Here is a 25,232-nt window from a genome sequence, read left to right as displayed (position 1 = left end):
GCACACCAAACACTAAAAATTTGGCCAAAAATAGACCTACTTATGGCAGTTGAGATTGACAGAAGCCTGCACAGATCAGAGAGATCCATGCATGCTTCTGTCTGTGAAGGGTGTAAGTGTTAAGAATAAAAAAAAAAATGGTTTGGGTTCCCCCCTACGAACATAACCAATCTCGGGCACTTTGAGCTGGTCCTGGTTGCAGAATTATGGGGGAAAAAATAATAGGGGTCCCCTGTATTTATAAAACCAGCACCGGACTTTTGGACTGGTCCTGGATCAAAAAATAAGGAGTAGGGGTCCCCTGTATTTTTTAAACCAGCACCGGGTTTTAATAGCCAGCAGGGTAATGCCACACACATTCCTGGTAGTAAAAAAATGCCAGATTTCTGGCTTTTGCAGGGAAAAAAATTGTACCCTACTACATTTGGCCCAATATGTCCTTTAAAAATGCAGAAAGTGAAGAATATGCCTCTATGTTCCTTCATGACTCAATGTAATTGACATTTTTTTATCATGTGTGTTTTCCAGATAAATCTTTTATATCCTCTTGTCCCTGATACTGCTTTGGCCGATAGTCTTTACCATGGTATCCAATTAGCGTCTGACATTAGGGTCCAGACGAAAATGTCCCTTATTCCATATGTTATCGCAGGTCCTGGTTGCTGCTTCTTGGGGATTATGCTTTGCGTGCTTCAGGCACGCAAAGCACAATCCCTGATAACAGTGGGAATTGGGGCTCTACTATGTAGCATAAGATGTATAAGGGGTACTACTTTGTGGTGTAACATGTAGCATAACTTGTATAAGGCATAGGCGCCGAAACCGTGGGTGCTCCGGGGCCTGAGCACCCACGGAAAGTGAGGAGCACCCACGGCACGGGCAACGGCAGCGGGATCCCTGCGGCAGATGGGAAGTAGTAGCGGTATTAATACCTCTTTGAACTCCTACAAAGAGGGACTTGTAACAGACATCTAACTATACACATTGTTGATTACGCAGGGCACCTCTTATTAAGAATTTAGTGCCTCTGTATATAACATCATAACTCAATCGGTGACTGTTTTTATGTATTGAAGTGAGTCTTAGACACAAGGAGTTCAAAGAGGTCACATGACCCACTCCTACCTGGCACCAGACATAAGGATCTGGCAGCAGTGATTGCATTGATCTAAAAGACTGCAATAATTGCACAGACCTAGGTAGTCACACACTGCTCAATTGTGACACACATTAAACATCCAATATATTGGATTATAAAGAAACATCTGCCTGCCACCTTAGTTTTAAATGTGTGAACCCCACCTGTGATGTCTATTTTTGTTGCTTTTAATATTTTCGCAGCCTTTTAGAATGACTAAATTAAAGTTACATTTCACTTTCTTTTTTTGTGGTGCACCTACATAGGACATATCTTCTTTTTTCTTTGTGATTTGTTCAATTTTCTGTGTCCAATGGTACAGTATATAAATAAAATTATTATTATTATGTGAAAAGAGATAAAGTATTAACCAATCAACGTCTGTCATGTCTAAATCGACCTCTAACTTTAATTTTACGCACTGTGTTTCAGGAATGTCAGGTACTGTAGAAGCTGATTTTGACCTAATTTAAAAAAAAATCTAGAAACGAATATGATAAAATAATGGGTGTTTCATGAAGACACAGAAAACATCAGGATAGGATTATGGTTTCGGGGTCTGTGACAATTAAGACAAGGGGGGCTTGCATAAAGAGGGGAAGTGTATATTAGATTGTGCACACATGATGGCAGGGCAGGATTAAGATTTAGGGGGTCTGAGGCAATTAAGAGGGAGTCCAGGTAAAAATGATTTTGTCCCCCTGGAATGAGTCATTGATGTGATGTAAAAGGGGTAGGGGCGGGGCTTACAACAAAAGTACTGAATTGGTCAGTACGATGGTGTCACCATGACCACGCCCCCACAATACAATGTGGTATTACAGGCATTGCACATCCGTGGGTGAGGCTACTATGCCGCAATTCACGTAATTTGGTCCCTATGCCCCCCCCCCCCCCCTGCTGAGGGTGGGGAAGACAGGTGGCAATGCCGGGGGAATTGCCCACTTTTACTTGGGGCTGGTAGGTGGACCTGGTTTTCGGGAGCCTCCCAGCCATTCCAGGAGGGTAGGCAAGTATGATTTACCCCAAAATACATACGGAAAAATAAAATCTACCGTACAGTCTGTCTTGTCACATGCAGGAATAGCAGCAGCCTCTGTACTACTCATACACTGGGAAAGGAATCAGGAGAGCCAGTAATGTCACTGTGTGAAAGTCTGTCTGTTGCTGAGATAGTGGGGCCTGGGGTACAGTATCTCAGTATCTCCTGCACCCCCCCTTATCTAACTATGAAATAGAGTATGCCCAGCCCATGGCAGTTGTTATTACCAGTGAAGATGAGTTCTGTTGCCTGTGCATACTGTGGGTAGTGTTATGTACATAGGATGTGAGTTATTGGCAGAGCTACCAGGAAGCTGTGTACGATATAACCCTGCATTATCCACAGCATCTGGTTATTAATTAATATCTCACAGACTTCCCTTTAGAAGAGGTGAAGCCGGCTGGGACCTGGAGAGTAGAGGACAAAGGTTCCAGTTTGGGGCAGAGAGGCAGAGACTGCAGCACCAGACCCAGACAGGAGGCATCGCCAATGGGTCTCTATACGTGTATCCTCCCCTGTATGCTGCTGCTGCTGGGGCTGAAGCTGCTTCCAGGTAACGATTACTGGGATTTATTGTGTGAAAGTGTAACTTTGTTGTTTAGTGAACGTTTTCTGTCCTTACCTACTGTATTGAAAACTGATCAATATTCAGCAAAGTAAAGTAGTTACTTCAGTTCTGTATTCCAAATCAGATACAATTACACCAGGTTGTACAATAATTCAGTTTTATTTCTGTTTCAATTGACATTATGGGAAATTTACTAAAGGAAATGTGTAAAAAATAGGTGTAAAAATAGGTGTATTTGTATCCAGAAATACACTTAATTTTGACATTTTCTATCCCGAAAATACGGCAATTGGTATTGATAGCACATCAATACGAATTGCCGTATTTTCGGGATAGAAAATGTCAAAAATAAGTGTATTTCTGGATACAAATACACCTATTTTTACACCTATTTTTTACACATTTCCTTTAGTAAATTTCCCTATCCCGAAAATATGGCAATTCGTAGTACAGGTCGAGTATCCCGTATCCGAATATCCGTTATCCGAATTATTCCGAAATACGGACATTCCAGAAAGTGAAAAAAAAATTTTCTTTTTTTTTTTTTTATAAAAACTCACTGGGGACATTTGTTACAGCACTACTGAGGACATGATATGTAACTGGCACTATATATGTGCAAGACAATGATTGCTTGGCATTCAAATTCAGTGCTGATATAGTACACACATTTTGTTTCACGTTTTGAAACCTTGTTTTTTTGAACAAATAAAATATATTTGTGTGTATTTTATGTGGTAATAAAATATATTTGTGTGTATATTATGTGTTTATACAGCATAAATGCAAGATACTTCAAAATACATCATTGAAATATTAAAATATTCCGAAATACGGAATAATCCGTTATCCAAAATTCTCCTGGTCCCGAGCATTTTGGATACGGGATACTCAACCTGTAGTATTGATGTGCTATCAATATGAATACCAATTGCCGTATTTTTGGGATAGTATAGGGTGAAATGTAATAGGATGAGAGATTCAGAAAGTGAGAGATTTGGGAAGAAATCTCCAGTTTTTTTAAAGCGGCAATCATTTACACTGCAAAACCAGTGTGATTTTGCAGTGTAAATGATTGCCGCTTTAAAAAAACTGGAGATTTCTTCCCAAATCTCTCACTTTCTGAATCTCTCATCCTATTAAATCTCACCCTATAAATCTTTTTTTCTGATATGTTTTTTTAATAAGTGATGCTGATGTGCTGCATTATCCCCTGCAGGTGCTGCCGCTGCTCAGGTGGTGGACGGAGAGCTTGGGGGATCGGTTACCTTTCATGTGGTTATCCCATTCCAACCATATACAATACTATGGTCTTTTGTCAATGCTACTAGTGGCAGTATCCCAGTAGCTAACCTTATTCCTGCTGGAAGTATTCAGTGTTATGGTCAGTATGTGGGAAGATGTGAGATGTATAGGAATGGAAGCCTGAGACTGGATAATGTCACATATACTGATCAGGGGGCGTACACAGTGACTGCTCAAAATGCCGACATTACACAGAATAAAGCAGAAACTTATCAGCTCAACATCTACGGTGAGTACTAACCATAAATAAAAGAGTAATCATGTAATTTTAGTTTATAATATCTGAACAGAGACAGACTCATGCATTTGTTTTAGCAGACTATTGTAGCTGTTAATACTGTGTGGACCAAAATCCCATATACTGTACTATGAATTAAGATTTGATCATTGTGTGATCCAGAGGCGCAACTCTGGGAGACAATGGAATCATCTGCCGCTGGGCTCCTGCTCCCAAGGGGGCACCTCTCCTCCCCTGCCAGTTTGAATCAGCTCACTGAAACCTGTCATATCGCTTCTGTGGCTGACTCCTCCTCCTAGCAGGATGATAGATGTCACAGTCTCTTTATTTTTAACAAAATATGCATAAGATACATACATACACACATGCATACACACACACATATCTCTTATATATTTGGCTACATCTGTCACTCAAAGTGTGTGAGTGTGAGAACCATCCCAGTGAGCCCACAGACAGTGCCAGACACCCTCTGCCTCCCCATGTTGCCCAGCACTGCTACTCCACAGCCACCAGGTGAGCGCCCCCCCGCCGACCCCCCCGCGACCTCCTGCGATTCGCAGCAATCCCCCCGCAACCCCCCCTCCCGCGATTCGCGGCCAAAACACCACCTCCCCCGTGACCCCCCCTCCCGCGATTCGCGGCAAAAACACCCCCGTGACCCCCCCTCCCGCTATTCGCGGCAAACACACCCCCCCCGCGACCCCCCCTCCCGCAATTCGCGGCAAAAACACCCTCCCCCGCGACCCCCCCGCGTGATTCACGGCAAAAATACCCCCCCGCATCCCCCCTTGCACAATTTGCGGCACACCCCCCCTGAGCCCCCCTCCCATGATTCGCGGCACCCCCCGCAATTCACAGCAGCCCCAGGATTAAATGACACATGCAAAACACTGACATGGCTATGGTCGACAATGAAAAAGGTTGACATGAGTTTTTGAAGATGTATTTTTCATTTTTTTTATGTTTTCATATTCATTGTCATGTGTCGACATGGACACCAATGAAGTGCCACACTTATGTCAACATTTACATGTGTTGACCTTTCTGTGTTGATTTTTTCCTGTGGCGATTCGCGTAACACCCCCCCCGCAACCCCCCCTCCCGCGATTCGCGGCACCCCCCGCGACCCCCCCTCCCACAATTTGCGGCAACCCCCCCACCGGAACCCCCGTAAACCCCGCCCTCCCGCGATTCGCGGCACCCACCCCCCGCGACCCCCCCTCCCGCAATTCGCGGCACCCCCCTGCGATTCGCGGCAGCCCCAGGATTAAATGGCACATGCAAAACACTGACATAGCTATGGTCGACAATGAAAAAGGTTGACATGAGTTTTTGAAGATTTATTTTTCATTTTTTGAATGTTTTCATATTCATTCTCATGTGTCGACATGGACACCAATGAAGTGCCACACTTATGTCAACATTTACATGTGTTGACCTTTCTGTGTTGATTTTTTCTTGTGGCGATTCGCGTCACACCCCCACCCCCCGCAACCCCCCCTCCCGCAATTCGCGGCACCCCCCGCGACCCCCCCTCCCGCGATTCGCGGACACCCAAGTTGCAATACAGGGCATCTTTCATACAATTCTAGCTGCACAGTGTCCCCCACCCTCCTCTTTAGTCCCCCTTATGCCCTATCACTACCCAGCCTCCTATTTTCCTGTGTCGTGACCTCCGCCAGTGGGGAGCCGCTGACTCAAAAACACCCTACTATACTATTGCACACACACACACACCTAAACAACACGCACACACAGCCCCCCCCCCCACACCCACAAATGTCACTGTACCATCCACACTATCAATGTACATCTTACTCTGTAACCGCTTTTTAATTAAACAAAACAATACACACCCCCTTCCAAATCATACGCTCTCTATTTAACACATTTCACCTATAACTCAAGTTGCAATACAGAGCATCTTTCATACAATTCTAACCATATTTCTCACAATACTAATTTCACAAATTAAGGGGGCGCAGCCCCTTACACCGGTGTGAAGAGCGCCCGTAGGGCGCGATAAATCACCTAGTAGTAACATAAGTTATCAGAAAATAGGAAGAACTGTCAGAGGAAAATAGAAAAGGGAGTGAAAGAAATACAGCAAAATATGAGAGAGGAAAGTACATGAAAAATACCATTAGTACCTTCTCTTATATATTTAGCCAGATCTGTCACTCATCCCCTGTGTATATAACGTTCCCTCCCAGCGGGATACACAAACCTGCCCCTCTAGGGAAAAGACCAGTGTTCTATGTGTATAACGTTCCCGCCCAGCATTATACACAAACCCGCCCCCCCCCCCCCCCAAGGAAAAGACCAGTGTTCTACTCACCCCACCCCCTTGACATCACCTCCCCCCGCCCAGCCAGGGCTACAGTACACACCCACCATCCACCATTTCTCCACATCCACCATCCACCATTACTCCCGCACCCCCCTCCTCTCCCAGACACCTGCAAGCCCCCCTCCCGTGATTCGCGAGCCCCCGTGACCCCCCTCCCGCAATTCACGGGCCCCCCGCGACCTCCCGCTATTCGGGGGACCCCCCCAACCCCCCCTCCCATGATTCGCGGGCTCCCGCAATTCGCGGCCCCCGCGACTTCCCGCGATTCGCGGGCCCCGCAACCTCCTATGATTCGCGGGCCCCCCGAAACCCCCCCTCCGCAATTCGCGGCACCCCCCAGTTCTGTATAGGTCACTGGTGCAGCCTTATCTAGAGCACTGTGTCCAGTTCTGTATACTGTAGGTCATTGGTACGGCCTCATCTAGAATACGGTGCCCAGTTTTGTATAGGTCACTGGTGTGGCCTCATCTAGAATACTGTGTCCAGTTCTGTATAGGTCATTGGTACGGCCTCATCTAGAATACTGCGTCCAGTTCTGTATAGGTCATTGGCACGGCTTCATCTAGAATACTGTGTCCAGTTCTGTATAGGTCATTGGTACGGCCTCATCTAGATACTGTGTCCAGTTCTGTATAGGTCATTGGTACGGCTTCATCTAGAATACTGTGTTCAGTTCTGTATAGGTCATTGGTGCGGCCTCATCTAGAATACTGTGTCCAGTTCTGTATAGGCAATTGGTACAACCTCATCTAGAATACTGTGTCCAGTTCTGTATAGGCCATTGGTGCGGCCTCATCTAGAATATTGTGTCCAGTTCTGAATAGGCCATTGGTACAACCTCATCTAGAATACTGTGTCCAGTTCTGTATAGGCCATTGGTACAACCTCATCTAGAATACCGTGTCCAGTTCTGTATAGGCCATTGGTACAGCCTCATCTAGAATACCGTGTCCAGTTCTTTAGAGGTCACTGGTACGTCCTCATCTATAATACTGTGTCCAGTTCCTTATAGGTCATTGGTACGACCTCATTTAGATACTGTGTGCAATTCTGTATAGGCCATTGGTACAACCTCATCTAGAATACCGTGTCCAGTTCTCTATAGGCCATTGGTACAGCCTCATCTAGAATACAGTGTCCAGTTCTCTATAGGCCATTGGTACAGCCTCATCTAGAATACCGTGTCCAGTTCTCTATAGGCCATTGGTACGGCCTCATCTAGAATATCGTGTGCAGTTCTGTATAGGTCACTGGTACGTCCTCATCTATAATACTGTGTCCAGTTCTGTATAGCTAATTGGTACGACCTCATCTAGAATACTGTGTCCAGTTCTGAAGGATATAAATACATTAGAGATGGCACAAAGAAGGATAACTAAAATGGTGCATGGCCTACACTACAAAACCTTCCCCCGAAAGACTAAAAAGAAAAAATCGCAATATGTATAGTTTGGCGCAGAGAAGGGAAAGGGGGGGCATAATAGACACTGTCACATATACCAAGGGTTTTACCAAGGTCCAGGAGGGGAAAATTCTTTAAACGAAGACAAGTACTAGAACTCGAGGACATGCACTGACACTAGGGGAGGGAGGTTCAGGGGATACCTGAGAAAAATTATTTCACAGAAAAGGTAGTGGAATAGCCGGGTGATGGACGGGGTCCCAACAGTCGGGATCCCGACAGTCATTAACCCGACGTAGGGATCCCGACTGTTAAAACAGCAACGGCCGGGTTTCCGAAGGCCGTCGGCTATTTTCCCTCGTGGGGGTCCACGACCCCCATAGAGGGAGAATAGACTAGCTGACGAGCTACGCCCGCCACCGTGCCCGCGCTGGCCACGCTGTCTGAGAACGGCCAGTCGGGATAATGACTGCCGAATAGCCTCCCATCAGAGGTGGTAGAGTCTAAGACAGTAGAACAATGAAATCATGCTTGGGATAGGCATAAGGATCTCATTACAAAGTAATAAGGATCAATAGGGTTGAGATCATGCCTGAAGGATACCAAAAGGGTCAGACTAGTTGGGCATAGTGGTTCTTATCTGCTATCACATATGTTTCTATGTTTAAGAACTGAGCTGTAATGAACACTGATTTTTCAGATGAATAGAAAAATCTACCTGCATGTACATTATGGACCCTATTCTAGTTTACTTGCATGGGAGTGATTTTTCGAGACTGCGCATGGGCATAATCATGTATGTGTGTAGATGGGGGGGATGGGATGGGGGCGTGGGGCGGCCCGGGGGATGCACCCATGGAAACACCCAACGTTTTATGGGTGTTCCCATGAAAATGCTGGGCGTTCTCATGGTGATTCCCAGATGACGCGGGTGCTGGGGGCGGGCAGCTGACGACAGTGGATGTCAGCTGCCCGCCCGCTTTCCGCACAGGGCGCACACAGACCTAGGAGGTGTCTTAGGTCTGTGAGCGCTGTAGAAATCATTAGATGTTCGGCAACCATTGAATGATTTCTCCCCGCATTCAACATGCGAATGGATGTTTATGCTAAACATCCATTCACATGCCTGCGGGGGAGCGTGGCATGCAAGGGGGGGGGGGGGGTCAGGCAGACGTGTGGGTGGAGTTTGGTGGACTTGCAAGGCTGCAAAATTCGCAGTCTTGCGAGTCAACCAGAATAACCTGCTATATTAATTAAATATGGAGGGAAAAAAATAGTCTTTAATATTGATTGTTTTTATTGGTACTGCTTTCCTAGCACGGCGCCCATCGCATTAATCGTGTACATTTTTATATGGCATACAATCTGTGCGATACCTGCGATTTTGGTTTTTAAATCGCAGGTATCGTATGAAAAACAGTAGTATAGTAAGCTACGATGCGTGCGATGCGATGACTGCGATGTATGCGTTTAAATCGCATGCATCACACTCATCGAGTCAATTGTATGGATTGTATGTAGTTTTATATGTACAATGAATACGATGGGTGCGATGGGTGCGATATACTATGGTGTATGCAGGGGCGGGCTGGGCCGGGGGGCAGGGTGCCATCTGCCCCCCAGGCCGCTCTGGCTGGTGTGCTGCGGGCCGCGCCACCGCGGCCGTGTCCGAGGCCGCCTTACCAGGTTTTTTTTTCACTGCCGGCGGCCATGTTCCTGTGGTCTTTTAAATTATGTCTCCGGCCACAGGAACATGGCCGCCGGCCTCCACGGCTTCGTGGAGGAGGGCCCCGGCAGCCTGTTCCCTCTTATCCCCGGCGGCAGTGGCAGACCGTAGACGCTGGGTGGGGACGTCATGACGATGACGCCTCCCACCCACGCGTCAGCAGAGACTGGAGGAAGCAGGGGCGGATTGGCCATTAAATGCACCGGGAAGTTTCCCGGGAGGCCGATTAGAGTGAGGCCGAAATATGCAGGCTGGTGTGTAGCGCACCAGCGCAGCCCACACAATTCGGCTGGACCACACATCATTACACCTTAGCTCAGCGGCAGTCTGGGTGCTTAGGCGGCCCCACCTCCTCTGACTGCATAGAGCAGTGGTGGCCAATCTCCAGTCTCCTTATTGAGCTGCGGCTCTTCCATCACCCTCCCCGGCCCTTTCCCCTGTCGCAGAAGCAGTGCGCGCTTTTTCCCGATCACTGACACTGTAGGCAGCAGTGATCGGGCAGCCCTCCCCACATAGTTAGCGGCTGCATAGCGGGCAGCCGCTGGCCGCGACCTGCGGATTACACCCCCCTCTCCACATTTGGAGAACGCCCGGCGTCACCAAACCCCCCCACTCCCTGCACAGCATGCGGTCAATGCACGGCATCCTCCTCCCCTCCCGAATGCAGCAGGTCCACTAATACGACTATCGGCAACAGAGCCCGCGGCAGAATTGAAAGTGCCAATGATCATCTATCAGTAAGTTACTGTTTTTTAGCTGGCCATGTGGCAGGGTATCCGGGGGTTGTGTTAGGGGGGAGGGGCTGAATTTAAACATGTATGGATAATGGAGCCGCAGGAAAGCTGCGGGGGGGGGGGGGTTAGATTTTGTAGAGAAAGCTGAGCTATGTTGTTTGGGTAGAGTTTGTATATGTATAGTGTTGGAGGCAGTGTATGTATGGATATATGTATGTATGAAGAAGGCAGTGTATGGATAAGAGTGGTGGTGTATAAATGTATGTATGTATGAGGGCGGTGTATAAATTTATGTATGTATGAGGGTTCCGCGGTGTATAAATGTATGTATGTATCTATGTATGAGGGTGGCGGTGTGTAAATGTATGTGTGTATGAGGGTTCCGCGGTGCATAAATGTATGTATGAGGGTGGCGGTATATAAATGTATGTATGTATGTATGTATTATGGTGGCGGTGTATAAATGCATGTATGAGGGTGGCGGTGTATAAATGTATGTATGTATGTATGAGGGTGGCGGTGTAAATGTATGCATGTATGAGGGTGGCGGTGTAAATGTATGCATATATGAGGGTGGCGGTGTAAATATATGTATGTATGTATGTATGAGGGTGGCGGTGTATAAATGTATGTATGTATGAGGGTGCCGCAGTGTATAAATGTATGTATGAGGGTGGCGGTGTATAAATGCATGTATGAGGGTGGCAGTGTATAAATGTATGTATTATGAGGGTGGCGGTGTAAATGTATGCATGTATCAGGGTGGCAGTGTAAATGTATGTATGTATGAGGCTGGCGGTGTATATATGTATGTAAGAGGGTGGTGGTGGTAAAATCGCATGTATGTATGAGGGTGGCGGTGTATAAATGTATGTATGTCTGTATGTATGAGGGTGTGTATTGTACAGGGGGAGCAGCCTGTGGTGTCATGGCATTATGCCATGACACCACAGGCTGCTCCCTCTGTATAATAATAATGCCATGACACCACAGGCTGCTCCCCCTGTATAATATAAAAGTAATGCCATGACACCACAGGCTGCTCCCTCTGTATAATAATAATGCAATGACGCCACAGGCTGCTCCCCCTGTATAATAATTTGTGTCATGGCATTACAATTGTTATATTATACAGCGGGAGCAGCCTGTGGTATCTTTGCATTATTATTATACAGCGGGAGCAGCCTGTGGTGTCATTGCATTATTATTATACAGAGGGAGCAGCCAGTGGTGTCATGGCATTACTTTTATATTATACAGGGGGAGCAACCTGTGGTGTCATAATTATTATTGTACAGGGGGAGCAGCCTGTGGTGTCATGGCATTATGCCATGACACCACAGGCTGCTCCCTCTGTATAATAATAATGGCATGACACCACAGGCTGCTCCCCCTGTATAATATAAAAGAAATGCCATGGCACCACAGGCTGCTCCCTCTATATAATAATAATGCAATGACACCACAGGCTGCTCCCCCTGTATAATAATTTGTGTCATGGTATTACTATTATTATATTATACAGCGGGAGCAGCCTGTGGTGTCATTGCATTATGATTATACAGTGGGAGCAGCATGTGGTGTCATTGCCTTATTATTATACAGAGGGAGCAGCCAGTGGTGTCATGGTATTACTTTTATATTATACAGTGGGAGGAACCTGTGGTGTCATAATTATTATTGTACAGGGGGAGCAGCCTGTGGTGTCATGGCATTATGCCATGACACCACAGGCTGCTCCCTCTGTATAATAATAAAGGCATGACACCACAGGCTGCTCCCCCTGTATAATACTAATAATGCCATGACAGCACAGGCTGCTCCCCCTGTACAATAATAATAATGCCATGACACCACAGGCTGCTCCCTCTGTATAATATAATAATAGTAATGCCATGACACAAATTATTATACAGGGGGAGCAGCCTGTGGCATCATGGCATTATTATTATACAGGGGGAGCAGCCTGTGGCATCATGGTATTATTATTATACAGGGGGAGCAGCCTGTGGTGTCCTGTCTTACGCAGAGGTGCAGCCTGTGGTGTCCTGTTCTTTATTTATGCAGGAGAGCAGCGTGTGGTGTCCTGTTCTTTATATATGCAGGAGAGCAGCCTGTGGTGTCCTGTTATTTATTTATGCAGGAGAGCAGACTGTGGTGTCCTGTTCTTTTCATATGCAGGAGAGCAGCCTGTTGTGTCCTGTTATTTATTTATGCAGGAGAGCTGCCTGTGGTGTCATTGAATTATTATTATACAGCAGGAGCAGCATGTATTGTCATTGCATTATTATTATTATACAGAGGGAGCAGCCAGTGGTGTCATTGCATTATTATTATACAGCGGGAGGAACCTGTGGTGTCATAATTATTATTGTACAGGGGGAGCAGCCTGTGGTGTCATGGCATTATGCCATGACACCACAGGCTGCTCCCTCTGTATAATAATAATAATGGCATGACACCACAGGCTGCTCCCCCTGTATAATAATAATAATGCCATGACAGCACAGGCTGCTCCCCCTGTACAATAATAATAATAATGCCATGACACTACAGGCTGCTCCCTCTGTATTATATAATAATAGTAATGCCATGACACAAATTATTATACAGGGGGAGAAGCCTGTGGCATCATGGCATTATTATTATACAGGGGGAGCAGCCGGTGGTGTCCTGTCTTTTACGCAGGGGTGCAACCTGTGGTGTCCTGTTCTTTATTTATGCAGGAGAGCAGCCTGTGGTGTCCTTTTCTTTATATATGCAGGAGAGCAGCCTGTGGTGTCCTGTTATTTATTTATGCAGGAGAGCAGACTGTGGTGTCCTGTTCTTTTCATATGCAGGAGAGCAGCCTGTGTTGTCCTGTTATTTATTTATGCAGGAGAGCTGCCTGTGGTGTCCTGTTATTTATTTATGCAGGAGAGCAGCCTGTGGTGTCCTGTTCTTTATATATGCAGGAGAGCAGCCTGTGGTGTCCTGTTATTTATTTATGCAGGAGAGCAGCCTGTGGTGTCCAGATAGTTATTTATGCAGGAGAACAGCCAGTGGTGTCCTCTTCTATTTTTTATGCAGGTGAGCAGCCTGTGGCAGGGGCGGAGTGGGATGGTGGGAAGCCAGGCACATTATCAGTGTGCCGTGTCCCGCACCTCTCTCAGTGCCCATTCTCCTACAAAGCCGGGCTGATACATACAAAACCTCGGCTGCCACAATCGGAGCTTTTGCACTTGCGCAAAATCTCAGTTAACCTGGAGCCACATGACAATAATGTGCTAGGCCAGGGGGTAGTGTCACTAGTCCCCCTGCATAATATATTAGGCTTTTAATTTTTTTATTTAAAAACCTGCATTTAACAATGCGCTACCTATGGGCCACTTATGCGCTACTTATGGGCCAGTGCTCTAGACTTGCCCCCCAGGCTAAAAGTTGCCAGCCAGCCCCTGGGTGTATGTATGCCCCCTATACGTATAAATTGTATAATCACCCTAAAGGGTGCTTTTAAGCACCCAAATGGCTGCTTATGATGTTAAATGCAGCACCACGCCAACCCCCCGGGTGCTTTTAAGCACCCAAATGGGTGCTTACGATGTTAAATGTAGCCCCACGCCAACCCCCCACTATTAACGTGAATCCGAAGCGTGGCGAGGGGTGGCGGTACGCGTCCTCCAACCTTTTCATACCCCCACTATCCACGTCGGCGTGAAGAATAGAAAGTGTGGCGAGCGCAGCGAGCCACCGAGCCCGAAGCGTGGCGAGCGTAGCGAGCCCCGCGAGGGGACGCGGATACCCCTCGCGAGCTTCACAGGTATTTGCGTCCCCTCGCGAGCTTCACAGGTATTTGCGTCCCCTCGCGAGCTTCACAGGTATTCGCGTCCCCTCGCGAGCTTCACAGGTATCCGTGGCCCCTCGCGGGGCTCGCTGCGCTCGCCACGCATCGGGCTCGGTGGCTCGCTGCGCTCGCCACACTTTCTATTCTCAACTCCACGCCGACGTGGATAGTGGGGGTATGAAAAGGTCGGAGGACGCGTACCGCCACCCCTCGCGGGGCTCGCTGCGCTCGCCACGCTTTGGGTTCACGTTTATGTATGAAATGTATGAAATCGCGTAAATCGCGTCCATCGCATACATTGTATGTATGTTTAAGAGTATACAATGCATGCGATTTAAAATGCCCAAGATAAAAAAATACTTTCATCGCATCAATCGCAATCATCGCATGCATCTTATGACATTAAAACAGTACGACTGATGCGATGCATGTGATAAAAATAGGTACGATGAAAAAATCACTGTAGTCGCATTAATCGCAAGCATCGCATGCATCTTATGGTGCAGAAACACATTAGATGCATGCGATGCTTGCGATTAATGCGATGCTAATCGTGGGCGCCATGCTAGGAAAGCAGTACCTTTTTATTTAACAATTGACTACTGCATTATTTGAATTAGTCGTCTTTCAGGGTATAGGGTTTACGGGAAGGTTGCGCCATGGACGGTGGGAGGTTTCCTAGCTGCAGAAGTGTGAGGTACACTACCAGTACCTATTGAAGTATAGAAGGGGGGGTTTACACCTTGCGGTGTCACTCTGCGCCTCTATTATTTGAATTAGCACTGATAATCAATAGAAATAGTTTTTTTATATGCTCTTTGACATATCGGTCCAATCAGATTCTCAAAAGTGATCAGTATAGATTCTGGTAACTGAAGCAACCAGGACAGTTTCATTCAGAATCATAATCACTAGTAATTGTATCTAAGTGAATTGTATGACATTTTCATTTTGAAGCATGATTTAATTTGACACCAGGGATGCGTTTGATCTGCCAAATTGGCCCTCAGACTAAAAACTCTACATATCATGCCTTATATAAATGACATCATTTTTTTAGTTCATTGATATACAGTTATTTACTGTACCTTATGTTCCATTTGTAGACTAAAGCACCTCTACCCTACCTCAAATGCAATAGTAGCAGATAAGTTGCCTCAGCTTGGATATACTCCCATCATACAACATTATATTATGACAATCCCCATAGATAAAATCTACATCAATTCCCTCCCCCTAGAGTGTAAGCTCTCAGGAGCAGGGCCCTGTTCTCTCATGTGTCCTTCCTTCTCTTAAGAAGCTGTCTTCTACTCCATATTACTCCCTCCAACAGTATCTAATCCCCCTGTTTTTTTAATACCCTGAAACTTATTTAAGTATCAACTGCTGATGCAGATATGTTTGTATACCCTGTACTTGTCCTATACTGTCTTGAATATTATGTCATGTGGTTTTGGATATCCAAAGTTTTTTATAAATTATATAATATTTTATTGCATTGTGTTATGTACAATAAATTGTTCTTTTTAGAAGAAACCATCCCCCGTACTTCGATTAGCCAATCACTTTTTTTTTTGTCATAATAATTACTGCCAGTGTGTCACACCAGGGAACTAAGTCGACAAGACTGAGGCCTCTGGTGGGGACCTGGACCGGTACCTGAACCGGGGAGGTTGGAGAGGACCCTTGCGCATGGAGTGCGCGACAGTGCACCCAGAGCCAATAAGCAGTCAGAGGTAAAATACAACCAGAGTTTATTTGCAGATGGTTGTAATATAAACAGACAGTAAAGTATGCAGGAGAAATAACAGAGTTCATGCAGATTGCAATACTTTACAGATGTGATGTGATGTGGGATCGATGGTGGAACATCGGATGTGAAGACTGTGGGTCCGGAATGCCGGACGGAAGACTTGAGCTTGACTGTGGGTCCGGAATGACGGACGGAAGCTTGGCTTGGAGATCCGGAATATCGGACTATCGATGATGATGTGGGAACATCGGATTCGGGTATCGGATATGGAAGGAGACTGTGGGTCCGGAATGACGGACGGGAGATGACTGTGGGTCCGGAATGACGGACGGAAGCAGGAGATCCGGAATATCGGACTAGCGATGAAACATCGATGGTGGATGATGCTGGAGCATCGGAAGGACCAGAGTCCCGGAGCTAGGCTTGGTCGCTGGGCTGAAGAGGCAGGATCACAGGCGGTGGAATAACCTGGACTTCACAGGAGATGGTACAACCTGGAACACACTGCAGCATGGAAGACAACACCAGCAGAGAAATACACTTGCACGGAGACAAGGACAGCTGACCATACACTGGAGACAACTGAAGCACTAGCAATGGTTCTGAGAGCTCCCAGCATACTTATCCCCACTGGGTGGCCAGGATTGGCCGAGGAAGTATGACAGGGAGATCAGAACCAACAGGATTGGACAGCACAGACATGTGACTGGAAAGAACATGGCAGCCCCCATGTCTGCTATGGCGGGAAAGTGTGTTTGTGCACACCATGCTGGATACTGGGAGCAATGGCGGCGGACAGGTGGATTGCCGTGCACTGGGGACTGTCACTGGGAGACAGGAGGCCAGCAGAGATGACGTCTGGACCGCAAGCTGAACCTGCGGAGGCACTTAGCCGGTAAGAAAGTCTGTCTGACAGCTCGGATCGTGACAGCACCCCCCCCTTTAAGGGTGGCCCCAGGACACCTTTTAGGCTTGCGGGGAAACTTGGAGTGGAACGCCCGGATGAGTCTGGGAGCATGGACATCGATGGCATTGGTCCATGATCGCTCTTCGGGGCCGTAGCCCTTCCAATCGATCAGATATTGCAGACGACCATATCGGATGCGAGAGTCCAAGATTTTACTGACCTCATATTCTGTTCCACGCTGGGTGCAAACCTTAGGAGCCTTGGGGAGCTTGGAATGAAAGCGATTCAGAACCAGCGGCTTGAGCAGCGAAATGTGGAATGTAGCTGGCACTTTCAAATAGGGCGGCAACTTGAGCTTGTAAGCTACTGGATTGATGACTCGCTCAACTGGGAAAGGACCAATATATCGGGGAGCGAACTTCATCGATGGCACTCTCAATCGAAGATTCTTGGTTGACAACCAGACACGATCTCCTGGACGGAGGGCTGGCACAGCTCTGCGTTTCCTGTCGGCAAATTTTTTGTACCTGCTTGAAGCCTTCAGAAGTGAAGAACGAATGAGCTTCCAGGATTTGACGAACTGCCGGATGGTCGTGTCGACCGCTGGAACAGAGGACACAGGTTGCAGAGTGAAGTCAGGAACTCGAGGATGAAACCCATAATTGGCAAGGAATGGAGTGACATTTGATGAAGAATGATATTGGTTATTATGGCAGAACTCTGCCCATGGAAGGAGTTGAGCCCAGTCATCTTGGGAAGAAGAGACATATGTGCTTCAAGGTCCTGATTCACCCTCTCCGTTTGGCCATTGGTTTGAGGGTGGTAGGCTGTGGAAAACTTTAACTTGATTTGAAGCAGGGAGCACAGGCTTCGCCAGAACTTGGCTACGAATTGGACTCCTCTATCGGAGATGATTTCAAGAGGCAGCCCATGAAGCTTGAATATCTCTTTGATGAAGAGCTGGGACAGCTTGGAAGCTGACGGAAGACCGGTGAGGGGAACGAAGTGAGCCATCTTGGTGAACCGGTCAACAATCACCCAGATGGTGGTGAACTTGTCAGACTCTGGAAGATCAGTTACAAAGTCCATAGAGATATGCGTCCAAGGACGATGTGGCACTGACAGTGGCATCAATTGCCCAGGAGGAGACTGACGACTGGTCTTGTGCTGAGCACATTTAGCACAAGAGGAAACAAAGTCCTGTACATCCTGTTTGAGGGACGGCCACCAGTAGGACCTGGTGATAAACTCGTAGGTTTTCTGAATGCCTGCATGGCCAGCGAATTTTGAAGAATGCGCCCAACAGAGCAACTTCTTTCTTAGAGCTGGCTTTACATATCTTTTCCCTGTAGGGGGCGTGAGATTTGAAACTCTCGTTGCGGAGAAGGCCACTGGATCAATAATGAAATGTTGATGTGTGGACTTAGACTCACTTTCTTTCTCCCATGAGCGGGAAAGGGCATCAGCTTTTCGGTTTTGTGTCCCTGGACAGAACGACAGCTTGAAACGGAACCTGGAAAAGAAAAGTGTCCATCTGGCTTGACGGGGATTTAAACATTGAGCAGACTTGAGATACAGAAGATTCTTATGGTCTGTGATAATTGTGATCTCATGAACAGCGCCCTCTAGAAGATATCTCCATTCTTCTAATGCCAACTTGATGGCGAGGAGCTCTTGGTCACCGATGGCATAGTTACGCTCTGCAGGCAGGAACTTACAGGAGTAGAACCCACAGGGATGAAGACGACCATCGGGCGCTTTCTGCGAGAGGACTGCCCCAACACCCACGGAGGAGGCATCAACCTCGAGAATAAAGGGCAAGGTGGTATCAGGTTGTCTTAAAACAGGAGCGGAAGTGAACCTCTCTTTCAACAGATGGAAGGCTTCGATGGCTTCTGCCGGCCACTTCGCTGGATTAGACCCCTTTTTCGTTAAGGCAGTGATGGGAGCCACAATAGACGAGAAATTACGAATGAATTTTCTGTAATAATTGGCAAAACCCAGGAAACGTTGAATACCTTTCAGCGAAGAGGGAATTGGCCAATCTTGGATGGCCTGCAGTTTTCCTGGATCCATTTGAAGACCAGAACCGGAGACAATGTACCCTAGGAAGGGTATAGACTTCACCTCGAAGACACACTTCTCCAGTTTACAGTAGAGATGATTTGCTCGCAGCCGGGACAGAACCTCTTTGACCCAATAACGATGTTCTGTGATGTTATTGGCGTAGATTAAAATGTCATCGAGATATACAACTACATGACGATACAGAATGTCCCGAAAAATCTCATTGACATAGTGCTGGAACACGGCTGGGGCATTGCTGAGCCCGAAGGGCATGACGAGGTACTCATAGTGGCCGTCTCTGGTATTAAACGCCGTCTTCCACTCGTCGCCCTCTCGTATGCGGATGAGATTATATGCACCCCTCAGGTCGAGTTTCGTGAAGATGGTTGCACCGCTGACACGGTCAAACAGCTCGGTGATGAGGGGCAACGGATATCGGTTCTTTACTGTAATTTCATTGAGGCCGCGATAATCAATGCAGGGACGTAGGCCTCCATCCTTCTTCTTGACGAAGAAGAACCCTGCGCCAGCAGGAGAAGTCGAAGGACGGATGAATCCCTTTGCCAGATTTTCCTTGATGTAATTGGTCATGGCTTGAGTCTCTGGAAGAGAGAGAGGATAAGTTCTACCTCTGGGTGGTTCTTTGCCTGGGATAAGGTCGATAGGGCAATCCCACGGTCTGTGAGGAGGTAGGACATCAGCGCCAGACTTGCTGAATACATCTGAGTAATCTTGGTAGGGAAAAGGCGGAAGGTCTGCTGCATCGGCTGAAGAATGACGAGCTGGGAGTACCTTTTGGAGACAGGTACCGGAGCAGGAAGGATCCCAGGAAAGGATTTCCGATGTCTTCCAATCAAGACGAGGATTGTGAAGATGGAGCCAGGGTAAACCCAGAATCAGAGCATGAGTGGCTCGGGGTAAAACCAGGAAGGACAAAAGTTCAGTGTGCAGGACTCCCACTTTTACTGTAAGTGGCAAAGTTCTGCGGGAGACTGTCGCATCAGGAATCCTACTGCCATCCACAGCAGTAAGGAAGACAGTCTTGGAAAGACTTTCAGTGGGTAACCCCCACTTGCGGACCAGTTCTGCAGTAACGAAGTTGCCAGCGGCACCGGAATCAAGAAGTGCGGAGACAGTCTTGAAATGCTGACCAACTTGTAGGGAAACTGGAAGGACACAATCAGTTGCTGATGGAGAGGACTTAATTACTCCTAGCCTACCCTCTCCTTGACGGGCTAGGAGGAGGAGTTTTCCTGACGCTTTGGGCATGCAGAAATTTGATGTGCAGGATCAGCACAATACAGGCAGAGCTGTGCCAACCGTCGACGTCGACGTTCTCCTGGAGACAAACGGAAACGGTTTATCTCCATTGGTTCTTCTTTGGAATGGACCGCAGGAGCAGTGGGTAAAGAAGGCGGAGGAGTTGGCACTTTAACTGGAGCGCTCTTGTGACGTTCTACAGCCCTTTCTCGGAAGCATAGGTCTACTTTGATACACAATGATATAAGGTCATTTAGACCTGAGGGTAAGTCTCTGGTAGCGAGTTCATCCTTAATATGATCGGATAGGCCATGCCAGAAAGCTGCGTATAAGGCCCCATCACACCAGGAGAGTTCAGACGCCAGAATCTGGAACTGGACCAGATATTGCCCGACGGAGCGGGATCCCTGTCTGAGACGGAGGAGTTCAGTGGAGGCAGATGATGATCGCCCAGGCTCATCGAAGATACTGTACGCCGGAATGTTGACACGAAGTCCTTGTAGTCGGACAGGATGGCATCAGATCTTTCCCATAAGGGAGACGCCCATTCTAACGCTGCTCCACACAGGAGGGAGATGATGTAGGCGATCTTGACCCTTTCAGTAGGGAAGTTGCTGGGTTGCAGCTCGAAGTGAATCTCACACTGATTGAGAAAACCTCGACAGGTCTTGGGGTTCCCATCATACTTGGTGGGGACAGAGAGATGAAGGCGAGGTGCAGCAGCCATTACAGGAGGATGAACTGGACTTGGACGTTCTCTGACAGGCTCAGGGCCACTGAGAGTGGTCTGTAGCTTATCCAGCCGGGAAGACAGATCTTGCAGACAATGAATCACTTGGCTCTGCGCAGCCTCTTGCTGATCCAAGCGAACAGCCAGTTGCTGTACAGGGCTGGGTGGAGATGCTTGGTTTGCGGCTGGATCCATTTGGCTAGTGCTTACTGTCACACCAGGGGACTCAGTCGACAAGACTGAGGCCTCTGGTGGGGACCTGGACCGGTACCTGAACCGGGGAGGTTGGAGAGGACCCTTGCGCATGGAGTGCGCGACAGTGCACCCAGAGCCAATAAGCAGTCAGAGGTAAAATACAACCAGAGTTTATTTGCAGATGGTTGTAATATAAACAGACAGTAAAGTATGCAGGAGAAATAACAGAGTTCATGCAGATTGCAATACTTTACAGATGTGATGTGATGTGGGATCGATGGTGGAACATCGGATGTGAAGACTGTGGGTCCGGAATGACGGACGGAAGACTTGAGCTTGACTGTGGGTCCGGAATGACGGACGGAAGCTTGGCTTGGAGATCCGGAATATCGGACTATCGATGATGATGTGGGAACATCGGATTCGGGTATCGGATATGGAAGGAGACTGTGGGTCCGGAATGACGGACGGGAGATGACTGTGGGTCCGGAATGACGGACGGAAGCAGGAGATCCGGAATATCGGACTAGCGATGAAACATCGATGGTGGATGATGCTGGAGCATCGGAAGGACCAGAGTCCCGGAGCTAGGCTTGGTCGCTGGGCTGAAGAGGCAGGATCACAGGCGGTGGAATAACCTGGACTTCACAGGAGATGGTACAACCTGGAACACACTGCAGCATGGAAGACAACACCAGCAGAGAAATACACTTGCACGGAGACAAGGACAGCTGACCATACACTGGAGACAACTGAAGCACTAGCAATGGTTCTGAGAGCTCCCAGCATACTTATCCCCACTGGGTGGCCAGGATTGGCCGAGGAAGTATGACAGGGAGATCAGAACCAACAGGATTGGACAGCACAGACATGTGACTGGAAAGAACATGGCAGCCCCCATGTCTGCTATGGCGGGAAAGTGTGTTTGTGCACACCATGCTGGATACTGGGAGCAATGGCGGCGGACAGGTGGATTGCCGTGCACTGGGGACTGTCACTGGGAGACAGGAGGCCGGCAGAGATGACGTCTGGACCGCAAGCTGAACCTGCGGAGGCACTTAGCCGGTAAGAAAGTCTGTCTGACAGCTCGGATCGTGACACAGTGCTGGTATCACACTCCTAACCTTGAACTTTAAGTCACTACTTCCAGTTTTGCCTATTTGTTTATGTACTCTGTATTTGGCGCTGCAGATCCCTTGTGGCACCACATAAATAAAGGAAAGTAATAATAATCTCACAAGCATGTGACAGTAGACATCTTATTCTAGAGTCCATTGTTCTTATATTAGAGACAGTTTAACTAACCAGTCTACAATTATATCTGTAATAATTTACAAAATCTAATTATAAACTTATAAAAAACAAAATATCAAAGAATACAACTATAGTTTCAAATATCAACAACATACAAAAAAAAAATGTTTCCTCTCAAACAAATATCTATAAACCTTAAGCTTTCATAACTTGTATCCAGACACAGCTATTTAGTACAATGCATAAGTGCTTAAGTCTATTTCATTATAGAAAATTCTAAAAACATGGTATGGAGTGGAAATGGAGGAAAACTGAGACCCATCACAGGCATTAATATTTTTTACATATTTGTTGCCTGTTATTTGGCCATTAAGCATTGTTTGTCCGTTATGCATTTGGACACTGTTGGACTGATTTGGATGAAACAACGTGAGGTGGCTTGGTTGGGTTCAGATTAGGTTTACGGCCACTAAGACCCCCAATCCTGACCCGGTGGGGGTCCCAAAAAGGTGTCCAGCCCCAACCCAAAGTGAGTCAGGGAAGCAAGATATGGCAGAGTTGTATAACATAGAGGGGGTATAGGTCATGGGGTTCAAGGAAAAATGTGGACAGATACGGAAGCCAACCACATATGGATCATGTTCAGGGCCTTCTGCTGGATGCATTTTGATGAGAAATGGTCTGGGATGTTTATTGGAGTGGCGAGGACCTCTGTCCCATGTCAAGTTGGTGTTCACCAGGCAGACCTTTCACCCAGGGAGCATGTTCTGGGCCCTCCACTTAGATGGATTTTGATGGAAATGACACAGACAGATGACAAATGGTCTGGGATGCCTATCTGAGTGCTTGGGCTCCTGGTGTGACTTCCTGTTGATAGAAGCCATGGAGACTATTGACCATGGAAGCCTGTTCTGGGCCTGTCAGTTGTTTAGATGAAAACTTCACAGAGGAGTGGCAATTAGTTTGGGAAGCAAAATTGAGAGGGTTGGGAGTTCAGGTGAGCGACAATGCCTTCTAAACTAAATCAATCTCTGGTCAGAGCAGCTGAGACTTGCAAACAATTCCAAAAATAATAAAAAAATTCAAAGTTAAAAAAAAATACCAAAACATTTTTACACAATACAGATACAGAAAAAGGCAAAGACATTGCCCACCAAAAACATTGAAAAAAATGTTCTGCTCAGAGCAAGTCTGGGGATTATGGCTACAGGTGAAACCCCATCAATACAAATTACACCAGGTAGCCCCCTCCTGGATCTGTGGGAAGAGCTGTCACGCTTAAAACAAGAGAAGGATAAAGTTCAAGTAATGCTAATTGTGCAACCAAAACCAAGCAACACCGGGTACCTCAGGTAGTGCATCCATAGCTGAATAGATACAATAAAACTACCATAACAAGGTACAGTATAAACATCAACTTCAACACACAATCCAGTTTCTAATATACTGTACTACTTTATTAAATTTGTCTCATTATAGTAACTAATAATCCAAAGCCATTACACATTATTATTATTATTATTATTATTATATTAACTTGATCACAGGCAGGGGTTAAAGTGAGGGGGAACTGGGTGAAACTGAGGGGCAGATTTATTAAGCTCGGTGAAGTGATAAACTGTCTGTTTTTTATCACCGGCCAATCAGCTCCTACTTGTAATTTTTCAAACCAAGCCTGTAACTTCTCAGGTAGGAGCTGATTGGCTGGTGATAAAAAACAGACAGTTTGGGGGAAATTTACCAATATGAAAAACCTAGTTTTTCGTATTGGTATTTTCCCTACGACTGCATACGACTGTTTAAGTCGTATGCAAAGTCGTGTTCCGGAGGATCAGTTACAAAGCAGTCATATACGACTGCTTTGTAACCCTCCGATGGTGTAATGATTCGTATTAGCGGCCGTATATACGGCTGCTAATACGAATTATTTCTAGCAGTCTGCACGGATCAGTCAGATCCGTGCAGTCTGCAATGTGTAAAAAAAATAGAAAAAAAAAATAAATTAAAAAAAAAAACGGCGTGGGGTCCCCCCCACAGCCGAAACCAGCACCAGGCTGACAGAGCCTGGAGCCGGTAATTAAAAATCAGGGAACCCGACAAATAGGGGTTCCCCGATTTTTAACAACCAGCCCCAGGCTCCTGCTCTGGGGCTGGTTCCCAAAATACGGGGGACAAAATGACTAGGGGTCCCCCGTATTTCAAGAACCAGCCCCAGGCAAAACCAGCCAGCGGGTAATGCCACAGCCGGGGGGAGACTTTTTATGCAAGTCCCCCCGGCCAAAGCATTAACCCTACCGACCAGTCAGCCTGGCCAGGGGCCCTGGGGGAGTGGGGACCCCCCCAATAAAGGGGTCCCCCCCCCCTCCAGGACTTACCTGACCAGGCTGAAGCCTGGTGCTGTCCTCGATGCCCCTGGGCGGTGGGCATCGAGCTGATGGTTTTGTGTAAAAAATAGAATAAAAACCATTGTTTTTTACTGTGGCACTACAAGTGCCAGCAAGCCTCCCCAGCAAGCTGGGACTTGGATAACCACAAGTCCCAGCCTGCTGGGCATTAAAGGGCCCGCTGGGTCTTGTAGTGCCACCGTAAAAAAAATAGTTAAATAAAACACACTGACACCCGTTTTAAATAAAAGTTTAATACACACATTACATACATACTGATACTTACCTTTCTTGATCCCGTAGGTAGCCCTGGTCCTGATGTCCTGTGTCGTCCTCCAGGTCCATGTCGGCTG

The 25,232-nt window shown here is 47.1% G+C and overlaps 1 protein-coding gene across 2 annotated transcripts in view; it reads left to right on the top strand.

The window, feature by feature from the left end:
• Positions 1-2,529: 2,529 nt before the first annotated feature.
• The window catches only part of LOC146042250 (Fc receptor-like protein 5), a 78,823-nt gene continuing 56,120 nt past the window's right edge, over positions 2,530-25,232 (top strand). The window contains exons 1-2 of one of the 2 annotated variants that reach the window (XR_014463809.1): positions 2,530-2,733; positions 3,968-4,282. Coding sequence is in view for 1 of the 2 variants with exons in the window: in XM_083162176.1 (XP_083018302.1) it covers positions 2,670-2,733; positions 3,968-4,282 (379 nt within the window). In the remaining variant the exon portion in view is untranslated. The remainder of the gene's footprint in view (positions 2,734-3,967; positions 4,283-25,232) is intronic. The other variant, XM_083162176.1, reaches the window with a different exon arrangement.

This window comes from Crinia signifera, chromosome 19, assembly GCF_055691185.1.
Source record: "Crinia signifera chromosome 19, ASM5569118v1, whole genome shotgun sequence".
Lineage (NCBI taxonomy): Eukaryota > Metazoa > Chordata > Amphibia > Anura > Myobatrachidae > Crinia > Crinia signifera.
The sequence above is the reverse complement of the archived record's forward strand: the minus strand, read 5'-3'. Positions and strand labels throughout refer to the sequence as shown.